General features: G+C 43.0%; 1 protein-coding gene across 1 annotated transcript in view; it reads right to left on the bottom strand.

Annotated features, from left to right (window-relative positions):
• Window positions 1–2,176: 2,176 nt before the first annotated feature.
• KPNA1 (karyopherin subunit alpha 1) overlaps window positions 2,177–20,647 on the bottom strand; it is a 307,265-nt gene continuing 288,794 nt past the window's right edge. Inside the window, exon 14 of the mRNA XM_033943492.1 lies at window positions 2,177–6,218. Within this exon, the coding sequence (XP_033799383.1) occupies window positions 6,031–6,218 (188 nt within the window). The 3' untranslated portion in view covers window positions 2,177–6,030. The remainder of the gene's footprint in view (window positions 6,219–20,647) is intronic.

The raw sequence follows: 20,647 nt of genomic DNA, 5'->3' as shown, positions 1-20,647 counted from the left end.
GAATTTTGTTGTTTACCTGCAATTACATCACTTTCTTTCCGAGAGATTTAAAAAAAAAAAAAAAAATAGGGTTTGACATCAATAAGTGAACATTTCTTAAGAAATAACTGAATATTTCATGGGGGTATCCTAATTTTTCACATGACTGTATACAGGTACTTATTTTGTACTTGAGGCAATGGAGGATCAAGTGACTTGCTTGGAGCAGCACTGGGATTGATCCTACAACTTCAGGGTGCTGAGACTATCCCTAGGCTACTCCTCACCTCAATTACTTCAACCCTCAGATTATCTGTGTTATTTTGTATATATTTATGTTTATTATAGCCTGAAGTTTATTCAGGAGATTGTATATTTTATTGTTATACAACCAATTTTGTGCCCAGAAATACAGTGCATTTTTCCCCATAAATAGAGGAAACCCCATTAATAATCTGGGCCCTTAACAGTAAAAATGCCAATGCTTATAGGACATCCATAATTGCATACTATAAGAAATGTACCTCAAATCCCAAGAAATGAAGTCCAAGACTAGGGAATAAAGCAGGAAGATAAAAGATTTTCCGTCATTTAAGGCTTCATCAAAAAGCTTCCAAGGACACCTGTATAGGTTACATCTTACAAATTACAGAGGAAAGCTTTTTCATAATGCAAGTTCTATGACAAAGAGTTAGCATACTTTTGTGAGACTAAGACAACACACAACATATCTTGATGAGGGAGTGAGGTTCATTCCTGTCACAGTATGTGCTGCAAAACTAGCCCATCTGTAAAAACTGCCCCTAACAAGCACTCAATAGGCATTGCCCTCAAAGTAAAATGAAAAACACTCACCTAATATTTCTTACAGTGAGCAACTGCAATATGATGCAGTTAATGGAGGATTCCTTTTTACCCTAGTCCCTGCTACCCTTTAAAAAAAAATGTAAAACTGCAAATACTGAAGACAAGAACTGTAGAACTCACTGCTTCACATGTTTTAAATTTTAAACAATTTAGAATAATGGGTTGCAATAATGGATAGCCATCCACTGTGCACAATAAATGTTATTAGTCAAAGAAAAAATGGTGGCCTGCCAATATAGGCAGTGAAACAAGGTGTGCCACAGCCCTTTTCCCCACACAGCATCAGCAACCATGGAGACTGGAGACAGGGACAGAATTTAGTTGGCTCTTTCAACCCAACACTTCTGGGTCAGCCGCAAGAGGTTCATAGGATCTACTACCCGTGGCTTTCAGCGTACAGTGCAGGAAGATGGAGGAGGGCGCCGGCAAGACAGAAAACACCGCATCACCTTCGAGCGTGAGCAGGGCCATACAAAATACTTCATGGGGCCGCAGGTTGGACACCCCTGCTGTAGATGGTGGGGAGCCTGGGCTCTGCCATTAGAAAATTACATGGAGTCAGTAAAGGGAGACTGGATCCCACCCCCTCCAACAGTATAAAGGAATTTGGCAATGGTCATGGCAGGCGATATCTTTAGAGTGGAAGGGGACCCATTTGCACTTACCCCCTGGATATGCATGTTCATATGCCACCCCATACCCACAGAAACAAGGCTGAATTTACCACCAGGGAAATGTGTACATCAAAATAAAAGTTCTAAAGATGTCATGACACAATCGTGTTTGAAATTGTGTAAGGCATGTTCTAGTCAGAATTACCTTAAATATAACAAAGTGATTACAAATGGCATCCTAATGGAGATCATGAACAGAACACAAAAAATCAGATCTAAGGGAATGTACTAATTACTAGGAGAGGAAAGATTTAAATGTGTAAAATGTGAGCTCGAACACACCATGAAAATGTTTGAAGAGGTCTCCAGGCCATATTAGATGGATTCCATTGAGTTTGAAGCTTCATTCATTACTGATCAAGCAAATGCTATGTCTTACTATCAAAACACCCACAGTTAAATCTATAATATATTTGAATGTATTTAGCTAAGGGCACAAATGTGATATACTAATAGGCAGCCCTTTCATTCAATATTCCACTTAAGAGAGACAGTCATACAACAAATTTTGAACAGCTTTTTGTAGTTTAATTTGCTGAATTAGGCTATTGCCATTTTTCTTTAAAGGGTGGAGTTCCAAATACAGTTTTCTTAAATTATTTGTCAGGGATAGAAAACAACTTATGTGCTTTGTCCTTAACTCAGTTGGTTTTTTAAAAAATATTATCTCACTATATCATTGGACAACTGCTATGAAATATTCTATCATTAATGTACATAAAAAGGCAAAGACAAAACAAAGAGTTTTGCTATTGATCAGTGCTCGTCACCCTTCAGATTAACATGGTTATCCATACTATAGTGTGAAGGCAACATTGAGGTGTATGGGTTTGTTATTTTTTTTTTTTAAATTAAAAGAAATCTAATCCATCTAAATTACAAAGAATCAAAGTTTCTTTTATAGATCAAGTGCAGAAAACAAAATGTTCCTTCAGCATGAAAGCAGCAGCATATGAGAGAAAAAGTAACAGTGCTATTTTTTTTCTTTTTAAGGAATGGGCAGCAGCAACTGCTGCAATACACACATTGTCATAGTACAGACTCCCACACACGCTGCATATGTGAGGGTGTCAATTTGTCCTTTTGTCAGGAAAAGTTCCTCTTTTTGCTATTTTTAAACCATGCTTCAGGTTTTTGTTATTGCAGTCATTGTCATTAAACAAAATCCCTTTAAAAAAAAAAGGGATTTTTCACAGGTGTGCAATCATTTCCACAGTGGAAGTTAAACATCCCCATGAAACATCTGTTCCAGATAAAAGTGGAGGGGGATACATTTTCCATTCTTCCTAAAATGTGGAGCTGGAGAAATTCTGTTTCTGTGTCTTGCCTGTTGGGAGAATCAGGTTTGCCAATATCCTCATTTAGGTAGATCATGCTGGCCAGAAAACATCATTGAGACCAGATTCAAATAAAAGCTGAAGTATGCTGCTGTCAATTGTTATTGCAGTACAATATATCCTAAATCAGCAAAGCTGTAATCAGAGTCCTATGCATGGATATGTGGAAGCCACAACATAATATCAGAGCAAACAAACAAAAAAAAAAACCATATTGTATCACTGTATCTGAATGTAAGACAGGGTGCCTATGGACTGATAACAGCCTCCACCCCTTCTACACAAGGCATTCACCAAAATCAAACCTACCCAAAGCAACCTTACCAACCTTAAGCAGAACACCCCTTTAAGTATTTTTTCCATACAGTTCTTATATCCAATTTTTTTCTGAAGATTTTCGTGCCTAACATATACTGACTAATTTTTGCCCTCAGATTCCTCCCACATTTCACAAGCCAAAACCACAGCCACAGAATTCACTTCCATGGAAAGGACATTAATGTTACATACAGGTCTTGAACCAAGAAAATCCAGGCAAAAGGCAGCAGCCCAAAGCATATCAGTTTATCACACAAAGCAACATATTCAAACTCAGCAGCAACAGGAAAAGATAAAGCTCAAAATATTATAGCCAATGGAGCTTGGCTAAAATATGTAAACTGAATTACCTATTGGTAATGAAACTATCTATTAAAAAACAAAACTGGTATAATCAGGAAAATCAATCCAGAGACACTATGGAAATTTTGTACATATAAACAGCATTCACACTTTGGATGTATTTATCAAAAAAATCTTTTTGAAGAGATTCTTCAGTCAGGATAGAACAGCAGAAACAGTAAGTTTACCATACTCTTGCTCTTACCGTCTTGGAGAAAAAGATGGGCTACTAAATCAAGAGTGACTAATATCAGAAGCCCAATAGTAGGGAATAGACTAGGCACTGAGAGAAAATGCTAACAAATACTGAAATTCCATTAATCCAATGCATCTCGGTTCCATATCATAGTAAAATCCTTTCCTAAAATATATCCTTTCCTAAAATATATCCATTATGGAAGTGAAAATACAGTTTCATTAAATTAAATTTAAAATATTTTTCCAAGTGCCTAAACCATTGTTCTAACTGTGACCTCTGATCAGCAACTTCTCTTTCTACCAGATACCTTTGAAGTCATGAGTGCAGCAGTCCTCATTAATTGCTTCTATCAGACATGAGCCATTAATGATTAAAAGTACCACAATAGACTATTGTTTACTCAATCTAATGGTTAAACTTACTCAACTTTCCATGCATAATACTATATATATTTATTTTGCAGTGAGCAATTAAATCAAGCATTCTGCAATTGCCAGAGAGAAAATAAACAAAAAGCAACACCCAGCCCTACCACTGCTTACACCCAAGTTTATTCATCATAAATTCAATTATAGGCTTTTGTCATTTCAGTTTGCTATCTTCTTCCCATAAGATACTTGTTACATACTTTATTTTTTTAGTATCTGGATTAGATTAGCTCATCCTGTATTTTTCTTATCTTTAAGGTGCTAACTAGACAACCAAGGTCATCATTCCAACTAGTATCACATAACCCAGTGAAAGATGTTGCAGACTGGTACTGTAGTTCAGGTCATAATGCAAAATAGGTTTTGGATTCTACCCCCTTCTCAAATCTGTCAGGAATGACTGAGCCTGATTGCAGTAAAGGAAGACCACTGCAACCACCATGGCCTGCCAAGGAGCAGAGTGTGCCTTAAAGCAGATGCTCTAATTCTAAAGCTAGTGTAGGTCCAATAGGAGCAACAGGGCTTGAAGACTAAGGGTACAATAACAACAACAACAAAAATAACAGAACAGTTTGAATAGCAGAATGCTTTTGATTTGAGAATGTCTGATCTCAGGACCCGATGCTGAAAAACAGAGTGCCCAGGCCAAATTTCTTATCCTGACATTAATGCAAAAATGCAGAACAGAGAACCAAGTGCCTAATGGTCCTCTCAGCACCAGTTTTCGAGTATGGTAAGATACTGAGTGCTGACATAAAAAATATAATAATTTAAACAGCACAGACCTGTTAAAAAAATTAAGCTGTATTAAAAAAAAAAGGGGGGGAGGTTATATTTTAATATGAAAGAATTTAGGATAGAGAACCTCTCCCTATGCTTGCCAGGATCAAAATCAGGACCACAAAGCCTGAAAAGGTTTCCACTTTAATGCAGAGATGTGTTCTAAATCACATTTTTGAGGGCAGGGGAGTTGTTTTTAATTTATGAGTCATTAGTCAAGTCCTCTCAAATCCACCCAATGTCTGTCGCTGGGGAAGGGCTAGAGCTGAACAGCAGCAGTCCAAAACCTTGTGTAGGTTAAATTGGAAATGGGGAGAAGAGAGAAAGTCCAGTCAAGGCAGCCTTCAGTCCAGCATGAGAGTTTCAAGTTATACAGATAGAAGAATTCAGGGCAAGTGTTTATAAGAAGCACAAAATATATTCACTGAAGGCCTTAGGTGCACAAGTACACTTAGCTTATTCTTCAGATTTTCAGTGACTGTTTGTGCCAGTAAGCCAGGCTTACAGATCCAGCAAGGAATGAGTGTATCTACTCTCTCACATTCCCAGTGGAGATTCTAATAAAAGTCTGACTGGAAAAGTTTTCCAAAGCAACTCAAAGTAGGTCACTACAGCAGACCATGTGAAAAAACAAAACAAAACACTGTGAACCATGAAGTCTAATTTATCACATTGATCTGAAGTTACATCAAAAGCAAACGTTCCTGTCTGTCTTTGTAAGTCGTGAGTGTTTTCTTTAGTTGAAGTGTCACTCTTATTGGTTTAGTGTCCTGCTGCATTGTCCAGTAATATGTAAAATGTAGATATGCAGAGCATGGGACCGTTATTGTACTTGCTATGATTTATTTTTCTTCTCCATTCTCACGGCACCTGAAGTATGAAGCATTCATTCACCTTTAACCTCAAACCATGGGTTTAAGAAGCTTTACTCCTCCATGGAAAATTTTTTCAAGCCTTGAGCTCAAAAGAGGAAAAGACTGTGCGCAAGGCAAGCAAATGAGCGCAAACAGTTGTATGGAAAACATTTAAGAGATAAGCTCCATGGACTCGAAAAGAGAACAGATGTGGCTGTCTGTACTGTGAGAAAATCTGCTTCTCCAGGTATGTTAGAGCTGGAAGCCCTCCATGGGGGCCTCTCTTTGCTGGAAGATGTACTGCTGTTGGCTAATATCCACCTGAGGTGCAATACTGCTATCCTCATCCTCAGTCCCAAAGTAGTGCTCAATCAGGTCAAAGGCCTTCTGGTAGATTTCCTGGTTCTCATGACTCTGTAGGAATTCAATCTTATCCAGTCCTGTAGGGTAGGAAAATACACAATAGGAAAACATCTTTTAATGCTTCTAATATTACATGCTTTTAGCATAATGACATTTAAAAGGAATTATTGCAATAAGAAGAAGAAAAAAAAAAAGGAATCCAAAACTTTTAAAGCAGTACCTTCTTATTATGTCATACTTATGAGTATCATAAGCCATGTTACTATTTAATAAGAATGAAGAATAACTAGCACAGACAATTTGAAAGAGTTTCTTTCTCAAAGAACTAGTCAAAACAATGGTATTCTGGCTTGCTTGAAATGTTGAACTATTTTACTTCAAGCACCATCAGCATATATCAGATCCAATGAGGCAAGAAACAATCTTTAGTCTACCCTTTTACCAAGAAAGCACCATCATTTTAATCACCCCCCACTCAGAAAAATGCTACCTGCTATTGGGCATTGTCCAGAATCAGCCACACCAGCCCAAAATTCCTCATATACAACAGAGCAACTCAGCCAACCTTCCATCAAAAAATTCAAACCTAGTGGCAACTTCCTTTAGAAATATCCAAATCAACCCTCCAGATGGGCATACCTTTTTTATTTAAATTTTATATTTGCATTTATAATATTTACAAGCATACAAACTTGCATGAGGAACAGAGTTTTAAACAATGAGGAAAATAAAATAAATTACATTTAAGTGGATTAATCAAAAAGAAAAATGTTATTGTTAAAATGGCTAGGGGAAAGATTCTCAAAAATGCGCCTAAAAAACACTGCCGTTTTGAGAGCGAATTTAAAAGTGAGACATTCTCCAAATATCTCGCATGCAAATAAGGTCGGCGAACAGCAGCAAAGATTTCATAATTTGCATGTGCCCATAGCTGATGGGCACATGCGCAGAAAAAAATGCTGCTGTCAAAGCCAGCCGTCAAAAAAACCCCCAAAACCCAAACAAAACCCCAGCAACAGCTGACAGCAGGAGAGATGCCCACTTTCTCCGTTGCACAAACCCTAACCGGCGCTGAGCTGAGCCCACTAGAGAATGACACAGGGAAAAAAATCTGTCCCCGTCACTGCCCCGTCCCCAGCCCACCGTCCCCTTCACCGCCCCGTCACTGCCATTCCCTTCACCACCCCGTCACCATCACTGCCACTGCCATCCCATTCACTGCCCTGTCACCGTCCCCGCAGCATCCATATAAGCCTTAGTACTGCAATATTTAGCTTATTCCTTCCTTATAAATCAAAGTTCTGGCTGCTCAGAACTAGAGAAAGAGATGTTCAGCTGGCAGGGCTTTGTTTATAAATTTTTTATCAACACAACTAATATACTACTTTATCCTAAAGAAAAAAAAAATAAATAAATAGATTTTTTTTTTCTACCTTTGTTGTCTGGTTTCTGCTTTCTACATCTTCTCATTCAATTCCTTCCATCCACTGTGTGTCTTCTCTTTGTGTCTTCCATTTGCTGTTACTGTGCCTCTCCCTTCACCCCCCCCCCAATTGCTCTAGCACCCATCTTCTTCCCTCCGCTCCCCCATAGTCTGGCATCTGTCTTCTTCCCCTCCAGCATCTTCTCCCCACTCTGTCTTCCACATTTCCTTTCAGGGTCTGTTCCTCTCTACCCTCTTTCAATGTCTGTTCTATTCCTTTCCACCACCATCCTTCCCTCCCTCCTTTACCATCTGTCCCTTTCTACCACCCTTCGGCTCCTCTCGCGTGGCCTATCTATCTACCTTCCTCCCTCTTATTTTCGTGGCACGTTACAATGTAATTTGTGCAAGCCGGTGGAGCCTGCGAGCTCAGTCCCTGTCCCATCCCCACAAACCATCTCGCTTCTGTGTTCCTATTTTCCCCATTTCTAATATCTCCCCTATGTATCTGGCATTGCCCTTCCCCCCCGTGTCCATATACCATCCCCATGGCATGTCCCCTTTATGTCTCTGTCCCTATGCCCCCATGCACATAATTTCCCCTCTTTCTGTTACCTTCCTGTGTCCAGATTTCCTCTATCTTCCTCTTCCATACCAGTGTGTCTTTTCTTTCCAACCCCATCTAGCTTCTTTCCCTCTTTCTTTCCGCCCCCCTGCTTCCAGCATCTGGCTCACCTGCCTGTCCTCTCCCTTTCTTTCCTGCTGTGGGTTTCTTTCTTTCCCTCTTCATCCCCTTGGCCCAGAATCTTTTTCCCTTTCACTCCCTCCTTCCTAGTGTGAGCCGGAAACATGCGCGATCGCGCGGTCCAGCAGCCCCTACCTGCCCGATCGCAGCATTCAGCCAGCTCCCTCCCTCCACCTCGCCTTATATTCAGAGTTTGCTGGCTTTCTTTTTCACCGAGCCGCACGCTTTCAAAAAGCCGCCCACGCGCTGCTGTTCAGTTGTTCAATCTTCTGCTCTGACGCAACCGGAAGTTGCAGCAGAGAAGATTGAACAACTCCAGCAGCTGCGTGTGTGTGGCTTTTTTAAAGCGTGTGGCTTGGTGAAAAAGAAAGCCGGCAAACTCAGAATATAAGGTGAGGTGGAGGGAGGGAGCGAGCTGGCTGAATTCTGCGATCGGGCGAGTGGGGGCTGCTGGACCGTGCATGTTTCTGGTTCACACTAGGAAGGAGGGAGTGAAAGGGAAAAGATTCTGCCATCAGACACCTCCCTCCCCTGAACCTCCCGATACCTTTTTAAAAAGTTGGAAGCAGGCTTCTGCTTCGGGCCCAACAGTACAGAGCTGCACGGGAACGGGGACGACGGGAATCCCGTGGGACCCATGGGGATCCCGCAGGTTCCCCTTTGGGTCATGGGGATTCCGAGGGGACGCCCCCTAGGGTCACAGGGATTCTGCGGGGTTAGATGGAAATCGAGCTGCGAGGCTCGTCTTTTTTTCCTACCTGCCCTGCCGCAGCACACAGCCGACCAGAAATCTTCCCCGATGTCAGCGCTGACGTCGGAGGGAGGGCTTACGCAAAGCTCTCCCTCCCTCCGATGTCAGCGCTGACATCGGGGAAGGCTTCTGGTCGGCTATGTGTGCTGGGGCAGTGCAGGCAGGAAATAGAAGATAAGCCTCACGGCTCGAGCTCCATTTGACTGGTAATTTGCTTAAAGATGAGGGCTGGGAGGCGGAACACAAAAGGGGGGAGGGAGAGTGTTTGTGGAACTTTTATTAGGCTGACCTGATACATTTGTGGCTCATGTTGGAGTTACATTTTTATAATAGCTCCAAAGAAAGCAAGAAATGTAGCAGATTAAGCCAATGTAATGGAATCCCCGATTCAAATGTGCTTCTGTGTCTGGTTAAGCTGAAATGGTATTTGAGAATTTTAACACACCTTCTAACTGGCCTGTTCTGCTGTAAAGGATATTAATTGCTATTAAGAAACCTTCTCGGCCACATTCCCATGCATGACATGCAAAAGCAGCCAAAGTTTGAGAAATGATTTTATCCTCTGAACCTTTAACCAGAGGGGAGTCCCACAGCTCTGCTGCACCGAGGACAGCTTTGTAAGATAACCCTTGAATTTTGGAAGCCCTTCCCTATGTTTTTCAAATATGGTTGCAGCTCTTTATTCTGAAGTTTATAGGGACGGGCGGGGATGGAGGGGATTCCTTGCGGGGATGGAGGGGATTCCTCGCGGGGACAGATGGGATTTCTGTCCCTGCGCAACTCTCTATCCGACAATCCTAAATGATGGGCCTTCCCCTCCCCAGTGCTTCATGTGATGCACAGGGAGGGGACCAAGGCCCTGATTGGTTCAGTCTGAGTCCTTAGGCATCTCTCTCTGTATACAGGATACTGAGGAAGGAGCCTATATAACCCTGATTGGCTTGATCAATTAGGGCCTTAGGCTCCTCCCGCAGTATCCTGGATACAGAGGGAGGTGCCTAAGGTCTGATTGACTCAAGACGCCTAAGGACCCACCCCTTTAGAGGTGCTTTAAGTGTCTGAACCAATCATGGCCTTTGGCCCCTCCCTGTGCATCACATGAAGCACTGGGGAGGTGAAGGCCTGTCATTTAGAACTGGTGACCTGAAGCAGGAGCCTGAGAGCAGGCTTCCTGCTTCCAACTTTTTAAAAAGGTATGGGGAGGTGGGGTGATTTGGCATCCTTCCTGCCATTTTTGGGAGGGGGGCTTGGGGGGAGGACGGTGGCTCGGGGATGCCTGGTACAGGGGGTGGCCATGGAGCGGGGGAATTGAGTGGCAGGAGGAGTGGGCATCCCTCCTACCTATTTTGAGGGGAGAGGATTGGTTTGGGGGAATCAGTGGCACGGGGTGGGGGGGGGGGTCAGCATGGGAGGGGCTTTTTTCTTTTTTTTTTTAATGGGGCAGATTGTGTGTGTGTAACACACATCTGTGCCACTAAAAGAAAGAAGCCCTAACAGCAGTGACAGGATGCTGCTTCCCCTGTCACTGCTGTTAGGACTCTGCGCATGTGCTAATCGCTCACTGAGCAATTGATCGGTCGCATTTGCATGGAAATGATTTGCACTTCCATGCAAATTATTTGCATGCAAACCTGATAGAGCATCAATCGCTGCCTGAGAATCAGCCAGAGAATTAGCCAATAGCGATCCAGTCGGTATCTTTAGTTTATCTAACCCATACTCCCTTGGTTAATAAAATGGAAAAATTTGAGAATTATACTATAACACTGAATCGTAATCTGGTAAATCTTCCTAACCTAGTATAATCTCTCCAATGGAACTATTGAAATTTTTTTCAAGAGATTCTAGGAATCTCTAAGGTATCTTCCCCTATGTCCCAAGATATGCCAAGGTAAGTAGCAAGAAGACCTCAGTGGAAGAAGAAATGTGAGATCTACTCTCCTAATGACATTTGTTTTGACACCAGATAAGGACTGGGTCCTGAAACTTTATTTCAGGAACCAGAAGAAAATGTTTATAGGTGGTAAGGTCTGGATTTTCTTGATATTTGTCCTGAAGAACAGATGGGCATATCCTTGTTGAATTTCTACTATGAACAAAGACACGACTCATTGGGTTTGTAAACTAAAGATACCACAATAAACTTAGAGAGGAGCATTATTATAATGGGTGGCTCTGACTTACTAAAAAAACAAACAAACAACATCCTGTACTGAATATCAGTACAAAACCAAAGCCCCCCAAACCAAAGTGTAAAAGGGTCTTCCATAGATAGTAGGATCAGATACAAAAGAAGATGACATCATTCAATAGCACCATAATAGAATGGCTCTCCTAGAGCTCAGAACTAAGTGAAATGTACTTAGCATGCATGTTTTTTTCCTTCATGCAGCAATCTATTTTATTTTATTAGGTATTTATATACCATCAAGTTTATCTAAGCAGTTTACAATCAGGTAACTCAAGCATTTTCCCTATCTGTCCCCGTGGGCTCACATAGTTAAAAAAAAAAACATTCACCTTAGGGAGATGGGAGGATTTGTATGCCTGATCAATCCTGCTACCTAAGGAAAACAGTCTGTAACAGGTGAGAAACACTGCTTTTTTAGTGAACAAGCAGAACTAAGTTCAGGCCTGCAGCCTACAAAAGAGCTATGTAGTTGCAGTGGCCCTGACCTGATAAGGCATAAACTTTAGAGGTATCCTAGTCTGTTCATAACAGTTAAAACACAAAATGCCAATCTTGTCATGATCAAAGTAGGCTCTCTGATGGATTTGGTTAATTGTGATAGTGAGAACCCTTTTATGGCCAAGGGTGTGGAGGACTCTTTTGTAAGGGTACCTGTATAATTTAAAAGATAAGATATGAGAACTTTGGAGGTTGGTATGTGTGGGGCAATTTATGGACATAGGGCTAGATTCACTAACCTCCATTAGGGTTCCCGATCCATGGCCGATCTGTGCAAGCCCGACGAATTAACAAAACAAAAAAAAAATTTAAATGAAGGCAATCGGAGGAATGACCCCCTTCGACCGCACGGATCGCTAGTGTGCGATCCCAACACATGCGCAGACCATCTGTAGATGGTCTGCGCATGCATCTAAGAGCTGTTTAGAGCCGTGACTTTTTTTTCTAAATTTACTTTTTACTAGCCCAGCGAGCCCATGGGTTAAAACCATGGGCTCACAGTGCGGGGAAGGGCAGGAGAGTCGGAGCGGCAGGAGAGATTTGGGGCAAGAAGAGGGCGGCGAGTCGGGACAGCAGGCAGGAGAGATTTGGGGCACAGCACGAGATTGGGGCAGGCAGGAGACAGCAGGAGATTGGGGCTGGGGCAGGGCAGGAGATCGGGGCCGAGAAGCAGGACAGAGGGCAGGATGGCAGAAGGCAAGGCAGTAGGAAAAGACCTCAGCGACTGGTCCTCAGCAGTCACTTCTTGTGTTGATCGGCCAGGCCAGTCAGTTTGCAAGATTTCTGCAGTGAATCGCGTCCCTGCCTATTTTGCATGCCATTCCTCTCATTTGTATGCATGGATCGGAATCGGACCGGATGAGAGGTAAGTGAATCGGGCCAGAGTAAAATCGGGTCGCAAACCAATCGGTACACGATCGGTTTGCTTAGTGAATCTAGCCCATAGAGAGGTAGATAGTGCGACCCTTTGGGGACCTCCAGGAGATGTATGGTTTGGAACTAGAAATTTGATCCTAGACTCCAAGTGAAGGACTATATTCAGTGGGCTGGGATTCTAGGTGAGCTCCTGGGGGGGGGGGGGAATGGGGGACTGAATTTGAACTGTTGGGCTCAGAGATCCAAAAGGGCATGATTTCTGCTATATATACACCTGCCACAGTAGCAGATCCGAAGTCCCCCTAAAATACATGTTAGGCAGGAATAATAATAATAACAGTTTATATACCGCAGGACCATGAAGTTCTATGCACAACCCCAGAGGACTGGGACATGACCTGGAAGCATACTGCCATGCTGGGATTAGCCACTGTGATGGTGGAAAAATGGGTACAAAGCACCGCTGTGCTGGTACCCCTATTATCCTAGCAAAATTCTCTGCAGGAGGGATGGGCAGTATTGGTGGGATTGTGGGCTACCGGGCACTTATTTGCATATGTGGTGGAATGGCTCGGGGGTACTGGAGCCCAGTGTTCTGAGCCCTGTCATCTATTCTACATAGGGATCTTGAGCCCTCCATTGAGTTAGTCTTTCTGGGAGGAGGGGAAAATTCACTACACCAAACTGTTCCTGATGGCGGCTCGCATGGTGCTGGCAGCCAGTTGGAAACAGTCCGCTGCTCTGAACATGCAATTAGTGCTGGCTAAACTGGATGACTGGTACTCTCTGTATAGGCTGATGGCCTTGAAGCTTCATAGGATGGGGCACTTTATTAGGAAATGGCAATGCTATGAAGAGTGGAGGAACACTGTACTGTGAGGGTGTGATGTATGTTTTATGTGAGATCTTTGGGGGGGGGAAGTAAATGTTGCTGGTTGCTTTCTGTACTATCATGGACATTTTGTGTATGGTGCTTTTCAGTTCTATGGTTCTTTTGATTATTGATCTTTTGGATGCGTTCTGTATAGTGTGCCTTGGCAACAAATAAAAACTATAAGTAAAAAAAAAAAAAAAAAAAAGATAAGTTATCCCAGACAAGCAGGCAGCATATTCTCACACATGGGTGATGTCACCGACGGAGCCCCGCAGCGGATGCGCCCCCTAGTTTGGGCGGGAAGGCACGCGTGCATGCGCGGTGCAGCACTCGGAAACTCTTATAAAGATCTTCAAGCAAGTCTGCTTTCGAGGCTGTCCGCTGTGGGGCTCCGTCGGTGACGTCACCCGTGAGAATATCTGCCTGCTGTCCCTGGATAACAACTGTTACGATAAGTAACTGTGCTATATGAGCACAATTTTCTCATTCACCTGGAAAAAGTGACTTGTACCACTGGTAGGAATTTAAAACAAGAATGAACATAAGATTTGCCGCTGCTGGGTCAGCGCTTTTTTAGTCTAGCCTTACTCGCGTATGTTCTGTTCCAGTAGGAACTTATCCAACCTTGTCTTGAATCCCTGAAGGGTGCTTTCCCCTATAACAGCCTCCGGAAGAGCGTTCCAGATTTCTACCACTCTCTGGGTGAAGAAGAACTTCCTTATGTTTGTACGGAATCTATCCCCTTTTAACTTTAGAGAATGCCCTCTCGTTCTCTCCACCTTGGAGAGGGTGAACAACCTCTCTTTCTCTACCAAGTCTATTCCCTTCAATAACTTGAATGTCTCGATCATGTCTCCTCTCTGTCTCCCCTTTTCAAGGGAGAAGAGGCCAGGTTTCTCTAGCCTCTCATTGTATGGGAACTCCTCCAGTCCTTTAACCATTTTTGTTGTTCTTCTCAGGACCCTTTCAAGTAGTACTAAGTCTTTTTTCATGTACGGCAACCAGTGCTGGATGCAGTATTCCAGGTGGGGGCGTACCATGGCCCGGTACAGCGGCATGATAACCTTCTCTGATCTGGGATCCCCTTCTTAATCATTCCTAGCATTCAGTTCGCCCTTTTTGCCGCCACTGCGCATTGCGTGGACGGCTTCATTGACTTGTCTACAAGTACTCCCAAGTCTCTTTCCTGGGGGCTCTCTCCAAGTACAGCACCAGATATCCTGTATTCATGCATATAATATTTGCCGACATGCATCATCTTGCCATCATCATTTGCCATTTTGTGGCCCATTCCTCGAGTGCGTTTATGTCTCGTCGTAGGTCTTAGCAATCCTTCTGTGTCCTCACTTGGGCAGGCGAGCAGGAGGCAGGAGAGGAGAGAAAGGAGAAGCTGAAGGCAAACAGGAGAGGAAAGAAAAGGGGAAGAAGGAGTAGGAGAAGGCAGGAGAGAGCAAGGGGCACCGGAGCTCCCCCTTAAAAGAGGAGGGGCCAACGGCATTCAGCCATTCGGTGCACATCGAAGTTGAGAGTTAAAGGCGCTCGCCTTAGCAAGAGCACCTTTGCAAAGGGCCAAGTCACTGCATGGTAGAAACACCAGGGAAGGACACCTACACAAGCAAGTACCACAAAGGGCAACAGGACAGACACGAACAGCAGATAAATATATAAATAATTTATTTTTATATACCGCCTAACCAGCAGTTCATAGTAGTTTACACAATTAGGTACTCAGCATACAATATAATAAAAAACACCATCATACATAATAAAATTCTAAGTAACTAATACAAGCATTAAAACTGATCAATAAGGATAACACGATATAGACTAAAATAATCTTGTATCCCGGCACCACAGTGTCCCAGACATTGTCCTCGTTCCACCATGTTTCCGTGATGCTGATGATGTCTAGATTATCTTTTTGTGCCATAGCTTCCAATTCCCCATTTTATTCCTTAAGCTCCATGCGTTTGTGTACATACACTTAAGTTTGCAGCCTGTTACTTTCTTGCATTTCTTTCCCCCTTCTGTCTCCCTCGTTTCCGTCCCTTTCGATACGTCGGGATTTCTATCTTGCCTATGATCCGGTGAGTCTTCCCTGCAATCTTCTTGCATGGTATTCTCTGGGTATACCATTTCCCGAACCATCGACTCTTGCTCTGTTATGATGCAACAAAGCCCATAGTCTGTACATAACCAGTGCTTGAAATCTACTGATTCCTCAAGTCAAAGTATCTACTACTAGAACGAGCATTTACATGTGAGATGCTTGAAGCATGGATGCCATAGGCTCAATGGCGAAAGGGTTGGTCTTCCAGTAGATGACACTAAACCTACTGCTGAAAAATGCTATAGTAATCTGATTATATCTACAGTTTCTAACTTCATTTCCAGAAACAGATAAGTTAAACTTTGTGAAAGCAACATGGAATGCTGTAAGCTAAAATGAAATGAAAAGGGGGTAATGTCCTATTGTGGATTGATAGCTAATTAGAACACAGAAAACTGAGTAAAACTACAGTCAGTTTTCCAAGTTTTAAAGATAAGAATCATAAAAAATGATTCCCTTAGAAATAAATACATTTCTATGAATAAGGAGTCCTTTTACTAAGGTGCGCTAATACGGCTAGTGCACCTTAGTAAAAGGACCCCTAAATGACTACCTGAGAAATGTAGAAAATGCATTACTGTAGAAGCAACTCAGATGAATTTTTACCTCCTCATGTTCCACTAAATCCATTCTCCCTTTCTAAGTCAAAATTTTTTTAAAATTGAACCAGCTCTGGTAAAAGAAGTCTGGAAAAAAAACACAAAAAGATTAGGTTCTTACCTTAATATCTTTTCCAGTAGATAGGGATGGTATGTTGAACCAAGGGCCTTGCATCCACTCCTGTGAGTCCATTGCAGGAGATACTGATCACTATTTTCAGTATTTCTTTCTTCTCCCTGCTCTATGCTGCTCCCAATCAGTTAGTTTCAAAGCCAGCTATAACCCTATAGGAGGAGAACGGGGAGACCCCCCTAAACAAGACTTTGATCTGCTTATATAGCACAGTTACTTACTTGTAACAGGCGTTATCCAGGGACAGCAGGCGGATATTCTCATATATAGGTGACATCATCCACAGAGCCCAGTACAGACAGTGCAAAGTATACTGTCACTAACTTCTTTAGAAATCTCATGACTGCCCATACCACGCATGCATGAGTGTTTTCTGCCTGACATTGGCTCACGGGACCATCAGTTCAGTAAAAAAAGCTAAGAAGCCAATTATGGGAGAAGAGAGGGTTGGTTGTGATAATATCTGCTTGCTGTTCCTGGATAACACCTGTTATAGGTAAATTAACTGTGCTTTATCCCAGGACAAGCAGACAGCATATTCTCACAGATGGAACTCCCTAGCTATTATGTAGAAAATAAATTCTGTAGAAATGCTTGGCCGAACCAACTGTCCCATCTGGAATGAATCTCCAGACAGTAATGGGATGTAAAAGTATGTATTGAAGACCAGGTAGCAGCCTTACAGATGTCCTCAATAGGAATGGAATGGAGAAAAGCAACTGAGGCTGCCATTGCTCTAACTTTGTGTGCTGTGACTCTCTTCCAACAGCAGCCCAACCCGAGCATAGCAGGAGGAGATGCAGTCTGCTAACCATGTAGAAATGATTTGCTTGGTAACCGGAGTTCTCAGTCTGTTAGGATCAAATGAAAGGAAGCTGAGTAGAGGTTCTATGAGGTTTTGTTTGATCCAGGTAGTAAGCTAAAGCACATTTACAGTCCAATGTACAAGATGAGTTTCACCCGGATGGGAATGTGGTCTTAGAAAGAAGACAGAACTACAGACTGGTAAAGTGAAATTCCGGTATGACTTTTGGGAGGAATTTGGGATGAGTACGGAGGACCACTTGGTCACGGAGAAGGTTGTATAAGGTGGATCTGAAACCAGTGTTTGAAGTTCACTAATGCATCAAACTGAAGTGATGCAAATCAAGAAGACCACTTTCCATGCGAGATATGCGAACAATGAAGAGAATGGCTCAAACAGTGGCTTCATAAGAGTACAAAGTATAACATGGAGGTCCCAAGAAACTGGAGGAGCTGATAGGTGGTTTTTGTGTGCATTAGTCCCTTCATAAATTTGGAAACAAATGGGTGTGTAGCCAGAGGTTTATCATAAAGAGGAATGTGAAAGACAATGATGGCAGTAAGATGCACTTTCACTGACGTAGTCTGAGATCTGTAAAAGGTAATCCAAAACTGAAGACAGGGGACATGTAGAGCTTGCTGAGTACACCATGAGGAAAAGTGAGCCCACTTAAAATGATAGCAGCATTGTGTGGCAGGTTTTCTGGTAGCATCAATGATAGTTGAAACTGGAGTGGAGGAATGAATATCATTCAGACTTTGGGAGAGAGGTACCAGGCTGTTAGAGCTAATGAATGTAGATTGGGGTGAAGCAGGAACCCCTTGTTCTGAGTGATGAGAGTTGGGTAAATCTGCAAAGGGATGGGCTCCCTGGCACTGAATTGAAGTAGAAGAGGGAATCAGGGCTGTCTTGGCTATCTCGGAGCAACGATAATCATTGTAGCTGGCTCCCGTTTGAGTTTGAACAGAAGTTTCCTTATTAAGGGTATTGGAAGAAAGGCATAGAGAAATTAGTCTGTCCAATCTATCAGGAAAGCATGATTCTAGATGATGTGGCGAATGTAGTCTGGAACAAAACTGTGGAAGTTTATAATTCTTGGGAAACGCAAACATATCTGAGGAACAGATTCATTGAACTGTGTTCATGTTCAATGACCACTCGTGAGGCTGAAGGTATCTGCTTAGCTTGTCTGCCAGTACATTCTGCTTGCCTGCCATATAAACTGCTTTGGGAAAGATGTTTCGCAGAATGGCTCAATTCCAGATTTGAGTTGTTTCTTGGCAAAGAAGGCAAGAACCTATGCCCCCTTGCTTGTTGATATAATACACAGCAACTTGATTGTCTGTGTGTACCAGAACTACTTGATTGAGTAGACTATCCTGAAATATACTGTTCAGTGCTATGCGGATCGCTCGCAGTTCCAGTAGATTGATATGAAGTGATTGTTCTTGAAAAATCCAAGTGTGAAGGCCATCTAGGTGAGCTCCCCATCCAGATATGGACACATCTGTTAAGATCTTCTGATGCAGGGAGCACATGAAAAAGAAGGCTCCTGGAGAGGTTGGACGGGATAATCCATCACTGAACAGAGTGACGAAGAAGTGAAGTGACTGAGCTAGTGGGAAATCGGATCTGTGGCCTGAGACCATTGGGGGATCCTTGAAATGATGGGCAAATAGAGTAACATGTACTGTGGCGATCATGTGCCCTAGGAGATGTATCATGTGATGTGCCACAATAGTCTGTTGAGCAGATACTTGATTGCAGAGGCAAAATAGATTGTCAAGCCTCTGTTGTGGAAGGTAGGCATAAGCTTGAATTGTATCTAACATCGTTCTTATGAATTCCAGGATCTGGGTTGGTTGAGATGGGATTTCTTGTAGTTGATCACAAACCCCAGAAGTTCTAAGAGATGTACAGTTGAGTCCAGTGCTATCTGAGTCGCTTGAGGTGAGGATGCTTTTATCAACCAGTCGTCCAGATAAGGGAATACATGAAAGCAGTAAGAACGGAGTGTTGCAGCTACTACAACTAAACACTTTTATGAATACTCTGGGCGCTGATGCTAGGCCAAAGAGTAGCACCCTGTATTGGAGATGTGTTTCTATCTGAAAATGGAGGTGAAAAATGGGGATATGCCTGTGGCGTACCAAGGAGGGGTATGGGGGACGGTTCGCCCTGGGTGCACACCCCAAAGGGGTACACAGCTGGCCACCCTCCTTATTCTGCCGCTGCTGCCTTTCCTTAACCAGCAGCAGCGGCAGTAAACAGGAGTGTCCGCGGGTGCTCATGGGCATTGCTCAGCTTCTGGCTGATTCCCCTGCCGAAAGCCACGGGCGTCCGCTCCTCGCGTGATTCATGAGGTGTAGATGCCCGCAGCTTTCAGCAGGGAAACCGGCCAGACATACTGGGAAGGGGAGGAGGGTAGAAATGCTGCAAGGGGGGAAAATTCTGCAATGGCAAGGGGGGAGACATGCTGCTGCTGATGCACAGGGAAGGGGGAGAAATGCTGCACAGGCAAGGGGGGGGGAGAAATACTGCAGCACCCAATTGGGGAGAGAGAGGGAAGGAGGGAGAAGGAAGACAAGGGAGAGGAACCAGAGATGCCAAGTCCATGGGAGGGAGGGAATGGAAAAAAAGGAAAGGAGATACCAGACCATGGAGGGGGAGGAAGAGATGCCATGGCATGAGGGAAGGGAAGGAGATAAATACCACACCATGATGTGGAGTGGGAAGGAAGGAAGGAAAGGAGAAGAGAAAGAGAGAGATGCCAAAGCATAGGGGAGGGGGTGGAGACAGAAAAATGGAGAGGGGGTGAAGCTGAAATGAATCATGTGCAAAGGAGAGAAGGGACCCCAGCTATACAGTTTAAAGCACATAGAAAGAGGGAAGATGCCATATGGAAGAGAGAGAGGGTGGACAGTAGATGGAAGGGGCAGAGAGTGTGGGCAGTAAATAGAAGGGGGAGAGAGAGAGAGAGAGAGAGAGAGAGAGAGAGAGGGCAGAAGCTGGGTGGAAGGGGCAAAGAGAGGGCAGATGTTGCATCGAAGGGAGAGAGGACAAACGCTGTATAGAAAGAAGAGAGCAAAGAGAAGATGATTAAAGCAGAAACGACAAAAGGTAGAAATATTTTTTTGTTGCTTTACTTAGAATCAAGTAGTATTGTAACTGTATTGATAAAAGTTTATAAATAGGAAATGAAAATAAGGCAATTTTTTGGACTAAACCCCTTTCCTCAGGACAGGATACCATAACAAATGTATACTGTACTGTTCTGAAGAAAGATTTGGCCTCAAAGCTAATTGAAAAATGGATTAGTCCAATAAAATGGTATTTTCTTATTTCTCATTATTTGTTTTATTTTTATTTGTTAATTTGTAAAGTGGTGATTGTTATGTATCAGTTTTTTCAAATTTACATCTACTGTCTTTATATTTTGCACAGTATTAGGGGACATGTGTCACTGTTTTTGTGGTGTTGTAGAGTCTGGTTTCTTGGCGG

The sequence above is a fragment of the Geotrypetes seraphini genome, chromosome 4, assembly GCF_902459505.1.
Source record: "Geotrypetes seraphini chromosome 4, aGeoSer1.1, whole genome shotgun sequence".
Taxonomy (NCBI): domain Eukaryota; kingdom Metazoa; phylum Chordata; class Amphibia; order Gymnophiona; family Dermophiidae; genus Geotrypetes; species Geotrypetes seraphini.
Note: the sequence above shows the minus strand (reverse complement) of the source record. Positions and strands in the feature narration are given on the sequence as shown.